Source organism: Mus pahari, chromosome 4 (genome assembly GCF_900095145.1).
Source record: "Mus pahari chromosome 4, PAHARI_EIJ_v1.1, whole genome shotgun sequence".
In the NCBI taxonomy this organism is placed as follows: domain Eukaryota; kingdom Metazoa; phylum Chordata; class Mammalia; order Rodentia; family Muridae; genus Mus; species Mus pahari.
Genome location: NC_034593.1, coordinates 72,739,509 through 72,745,404, shown reverse-complemented (window position 1 = coordinate 72,745,404; position 5,896 = coordinate 72,739,509). Strand labels below are relative to the sequence as shown.

Below are 5,896 nucleotides of genomic sequence, written 5' to 3'. Positions count from 1 at the left end.
TAGGTTCTATCTCCCCTTTGTTGGGTAGTTCGGTTAATGTTCTCCCTTTTGGGTCCCTGGCATCTGGGACTTCCTCGTAGCTACTCCCAGTCCCCCCTCCCCCACTGCAACACACCTACTTTCAAACTCCTGACCCTCTGTACTCCTCCCCATCTCCTCCCATATCTGAACTGCCCTCCCTTCCCCACCTCCTCTCTCCCTTCTAGATCCCTCTCTCCCTCTACTTTCCAGAGATTACTCTCTTCCCCCTACTGAATAGGGCTGATATTTCAATACTTGTTTCTCAGAAGTTGGGAGACTACACTCCTGGGAGAGGTTAAACTTTTCCCTATAATGCCATTCTCTTTAAGGATTCTTATGCTAATAGAAAAAGCTTTATTGGAATTAAGTAGTTAAGTGTAAATGTCTATGGACTTGGCCTCTATTGATTTATTTGAGGTCTTCTATGTTGGATATAAAAGCTCAACTTGGCAAGTTAGAGGGTTTGATTTGGCACGCCCTGCTAGCAAACAAGCTGTGCCCCAACAAAAATCCACCCTCAAGTTACAGAGGTTCAGTTCTGAACCAGTACGAATGAGATTCTGGCTAAGAGTGTAAGCTGGGTGCTGATTGGCTGTGTCTAGTAATCAGGATACATAAAAGGCAAGCCCTGAAGTATCTGAGAAGGTTGATACTGTTCCTGACCTAGCAAACCTGTGTGGTCCTGAGACACTGCAGTACTATGAGTGGGTGCCCGTTTGCAGGAAACAGTGTAGGGTGAGTGTTTATCTCTCTTTAAATGGAAGGGAACTTTCCAGCCTTAGCCGATAAACAGTCAAATTCCTGGACTTAAAAGTTAATTCTTTGCTTCTTCTTATTTTCTTCACTTATTAATAAACCAGACAGAATTAGTAACAGAATCGTACTTTCTTATTTTATGGTCACTCTGTTTTTGTTTTTTGTTTGTTTGTTTTTATTTTTTTGTGCCATTCACTCAAACTGCAGATACACTTTGAAAAAATTATCTATGGAAGACAATGAAGAAGACAGAGCTCAAACTGGTGTGAACAGAGCCAGCAAAGGAGGACTTATCTATGGGAATTACTTGCAGGTAGGTGGAAGCAAGTTCTCACTGGCCTTAGCTCCTGTCATCAGCCACAGAAGTGTCTCTGTGGTCTTTCACTTGACTGCATTTTTTTCAATCATCAGTAGTTTTCTGAATCTTAGGATCTTTCTATTCGTAGATATCTGTGCCTTTTCCAATTTGCTATAGAAAGTTGAGCGGTGAAATGTACCTTCCTAGAAGAGGTTCAGCAAGAGCAGAAAGTTCTGTACCTGGACAGGAGATTGTGAAATATAAAGCCCAATGTAGATAGCAGACAGACTCTGCTCAGCACTTGTAAAAAGATAGGGTCAGAACCCCAAGTCACCATAGGAAATCTGCAAATTCCACATTACAAAGTAGAAATGTTAAAGGAACACAAAACTTTCTCAAAACTATTAGTAAATAAAAGACAGCTTTCCATCAGGAATTTGGAGGTGATTATGGTTAGTTTTCAGATTAAAAATTTAAGGTGGAAAATGGTTAAAGTTCTCATACATTTTTGGTAGTTTTGTAAGGATGAAGGGATGAAGTGATAATGAATGTAAAACCTGCCAGATGCCTTTGAGGAGGAGGAAAGAAAAGTGTTGCAGATTTGAAGCAAATGGTTGGCTTGCCACCACACTCGCCTGAGGACATTGGCATTTGAGAGGACAGTGCCGTCTCACTGAATATTTTGGAGATCAATGGCAACTACGATTATTCTTAAAATCGCAAATTTAACCTACTTTTTTTTTTTTTTAATGAAACTCAATTACTATTTTTTTTTTTTTAAAAAAGACAGATCACAGTTTGAGAGAATTGGACTTGGGGGTCCTTTTCCCAGAATTGTAGTCTGCTTCTTGTTAATGTCTGGTTCCACAACCCAAGAGTTGAAATCATAAGATCAATCTTCTCGTTTTCTTATTTAAAGTTGGAAAAGATTTTGAATGCGCAAGAACTTCAGAGTGAAGTAAAAGGGAATAAAATCCATGACGAGCACCTATTTATCATAACTCATCAAGGTAAGCTGTGAGGGTAAGAAACAAGGAGTGAGTATCGAAATAATCTGTCACTAATAGTGCAACTGTGGCTTTATCTGTAAGGTCGTAAAAGACTGAGAAATTGTCCACAGATACTCATGAGAATATTTTGTGTCACATAAAATTTCCCGGAGGTCTCTCTGGACTTTTGTCCTCAACTTTGTGTTCCTTTCAGTGCACAAAAGTTTGTACTAGTCTCCTAGCTTTGTCCTTAATTCAAGCAAAACCTGTCAGCTCTCAAAATTTCACAAAGGATTTGCAAGCTAAGATGCCACTTTTTTTTTCATGGAGCACTGAAAACCCTGCATTACAGAACTATGTTTTTAAATTTTTTTTACAAATTCATATAATTTTATAAAAATGGAATATTAAGCAAAGATATATAGTTTTTATATTTGATAATATTTTTCCAGATTCCTTATGTTTGGATAATGGTACTCAGGCAAGCAATCTGTGTTTTCAGAAGCGCCTTGTTCCCCACGATGTCATGAATAGTTTCACACACATTAAGAGTGCTGCTGTATGGTTGTCAAGTTCCATGTGACTCTGTGTATTTGTCCAGGAGTTCTCCTCTATTCTACACACTCAGATTCTTTTTCCTTTTGATGAGTTCTTGTCCTTTGTCCAAATGAGTTCTTACTTTCTCAGTTACTAACATCAGAAACCCTTTTAGTGAAGAAAAGAATGATTGGAAAGAGTAAGCGCATTGTATTATGTCTGTCTTTCATTTGTTTGGTTTTCTTTCATTTTCGTTGGGTTGTACTAAAGCAAAATCAGTAAGAGAGGAATCCTGGCTGATCAGCATAAATGGAGCTCAAAGAAAAACTTGAATCTCATCTCTACTGTGGCGATCTTATACAATCTTAGTCAGATTACTTAGATTTAAGACCTCCTACACTAAATGAGGAGTTATTCTTTATTCCTACTTGTTTCCATGCCAATGAGATGAAATAATTCTCAGTAAACACTGAGAGTTTAACACACAGTAAGCTTCTAACAGACTGTGGCCATCATGATTTAGTAGTCTTCTGCACTTTGGTTACAGTATGCTAACTCATAGAGCTACCCACATGAAGTTAGCCCTGGAAAGAGACATGCAAAATAATTAGCAAGCATTTTATTTGTTCATTACCTAAATATAAAAATTAGATCTCCTCCAAATCTTAACCATAACTGAAAAATTATAGTTGAGCTTACTATCCTGATTATCACAGATACAGGCTTTATCCATTGAATATTACCACGTGGAATACACCAGGGATATCAGATTGTTAGCCCTTATGCTCATCCACTTATTGCACTGATGACGTTATTTGCTAACTCATTACATAAAAGTCAGTGCCAAGCATTGGGGTGGTTACTGAAGGAAAACATAGATGACTAAGATGAAAATTCTTCTTTTGTGGGGTTTATACACTTAGTTGAAGGACAAAATAGTGGGAACGAATAATTTCACTTTCCATGAGCAGTCTGGAATCACATTGAATCAAACTGTCTTCCCATGTCTGTCATGTTCTTACTACAAATCTTAAGAGTATGAAACAAGCTCCTACTTATGGAAAGATAACCCTTTGGTCACTGTATAGAGGAGTTAACTGACACTGAAGCAAATATAGTTCTTCATCTCAAATGATATTTTCATTAAGCTGATATTTTGGCCCTCACTGTGAACTTTCTCTTTTGCTGGGTTGTAGGAATTTTCAGTACCAGTTGTAGTGTTTCACGGCCCTGTGGGAGGGAAAAGCAATCTCTCAGGAACAAGCCCCACTAATGTTCTTCAGAGGAAATGCTCCCACAAAATTCAGGCTCAAGAGGGTCTTGAGCTAAAGCAGGAATTCTCAGATTGGCTGATGCACTCAGAAGACAGGGGCCTTTGAACCCCCAATGTGATTAGCATGAGGCTTCAGGGAGCTGTCTGCTATCTCTTCTGTTTTAAGACCACAGGCCCCTAGAATTGTTCAAATACAGCTGGAGAGATAGCTCAGCAGTTAAGAGCACTGACTGCTCTTCTAGAGGTCCTGAGTTTAATTCCCAGCAACCATGTGCTAGCTCACAACCAACTGTTATAGTATCTGAAAACAGAAAACAGGTACAGTGTACTCACACTATATACATATACATATACATATACATATACATATACATATACATATACATATACATATACATATACATACATACATACATATATATACACACACACACACACACACATATATATATATATATATATATATATATATATATATATATGAATGGAAAGCTCAACAAATCCCTAGCAAGCAAACAACAACAGCAACAAAACTGTATTAGTCAAGGTTCTCGGGTTCTCTAGAGTCACAGAACTTACAGATATGCTCTATACAGTAAAGGAATTTATTGATGACTTACAGTCTGCAGTCCAATTCCCAACAATGGTTCAGTAGTAGCAGTGAATGGAAGTCCAAGGATCTAGCAGTTGCTTAGTCCCACACGACAAGAAGGCAAAAGAGTGAGAACAAGAGTCCTTTCTTCCAATGTCCTTATATGGTCTCCAGAAGAAGGTGTAGCCCAGATTAAAGGTGTGTGCCACCACACCTTTATTCCCAGATGACCTTGAACTCAGAGATCTCCCTGTCTTAATCTTCTGGAATCCATAGCCACTATGCCTCAAGATCTCCATACCAAGATCCAGATCAGAAACTTCTATCTCCCAGCCTCCAGATTAGGGTCACTGGTGAGCCTTCCAATTCTGGTTTGTAGTTCATTCCAAATATAGTCAAGTTGACAACCAGGAATAGCCACTACAAAAACACTACTTTAAAATATAAGACCTTACAGTTTTCATCTAGGTGGGAAATTGTTCATGTCTGTGGAGGGGTAAACTAAGGAGCATGTATCTGTACAAGAAGTGAGAATGAGCTATCCTAAAAGACCCAAAGGAAATACGTTCCTAAGGAGGGACCACTGTAAGAATAATATATATACCAGTTAAAGTTAAATATGCAGTATATTAGAAATTAAAAATTTATAGATGATTACAATGCTAATTTCTAACATAAATGAGTCCATGCTCACATTTATTATTTTTAAAGTTAATTTTTTATTTGTTATATGTATCTCTTCTTTAATTGTAGTCAAAGGGGTACTTTCTAACTGGCTTTTTAAATTTTACAGCTTATGAACTTTGGTTTAAACAAATCCTCTGGGAACTAGATTCTGTTCGTGAAATCTTCCAAAATGGCCATGTAAGTTTCAATGTCATTAAACTGATTGATTTTGTATAACTTCTGAAAGCATTTAGAAAGTATGGTCAGCATTTTAATTTCTATTTAACTAAATACCAAAACAACTCAAGAGTTTTGGAGATTCCTTTCTGAGAAGTTTCAACATATTTCACATCTACAAATCCCTTTAAAAGACTCACTGGTGGTCTCTTTTAAGTTGCTATACAGGGGTAGATGGCAAGCCCAAATAGTGATGATCCTATAACAGGTAAGAGAACTCGATCTCTATTTAGTATTGCCTATCGCAAGATAGGTGGAGGGAAGGCAAGATAGACTAGATGAGGGAAATGAAAGAGTAAGGAAAGAGGGGAAAGGGGCAGGAAGACAAAAGAGGAGAGAAGACAGAACGGCACCCAGGGATGAGAAGTGCAGCTGCAACTGAGATACCTGCTCCCATCTCCTTCCTTCGCTGAGCTCAAAATACTACCATAAGTCCCGTCTCTGCGTCTCTGCTCCATGAGACATAAGACATATTCTCTCTCTCTCTCTCTCTCTCTCTCTCTCTCTCTCTCTCTCTCTCTCTCTCT

The 5,896-nt window shown here is 38.2% G+C and overlaps 1 protein-coding gene across 1 annotated transcript in view; it reads left to right on the top strand.

Moving 5' to 3' along the window:
• Positions 1 to 206: 206 nt before the first annotated feature.
• Tdo2 (tryptophan 2,3-dioxygenase) overlaps positions 207 to 5,896 on the top strand; it is a 17,985-nt gene continuing 12,295 nt past the window's right edge. Inside the window, exons 1-4 of the mRNA XM_021196712.1 lie at positions 207 to 756; positions 985 to 1,090; positions 1,995 to 2,085; positions 5,260 to 5,330. Of these exons, the coding sequence (XP_021052371.1) occupies positions 722 to 756; positions 985 to 1,090; positions 1,995 to 2,085; positions 5,260 to 5,330 (303 nt within the window). The 5' untranslated portion in view covers positions 207 to 721. The remainder of the gene's footprint in view (positions 757 to 984; positions 1,091 to 1,994; positions 2,086 to 5,259; positions 5,331 to 5,896) is intronic.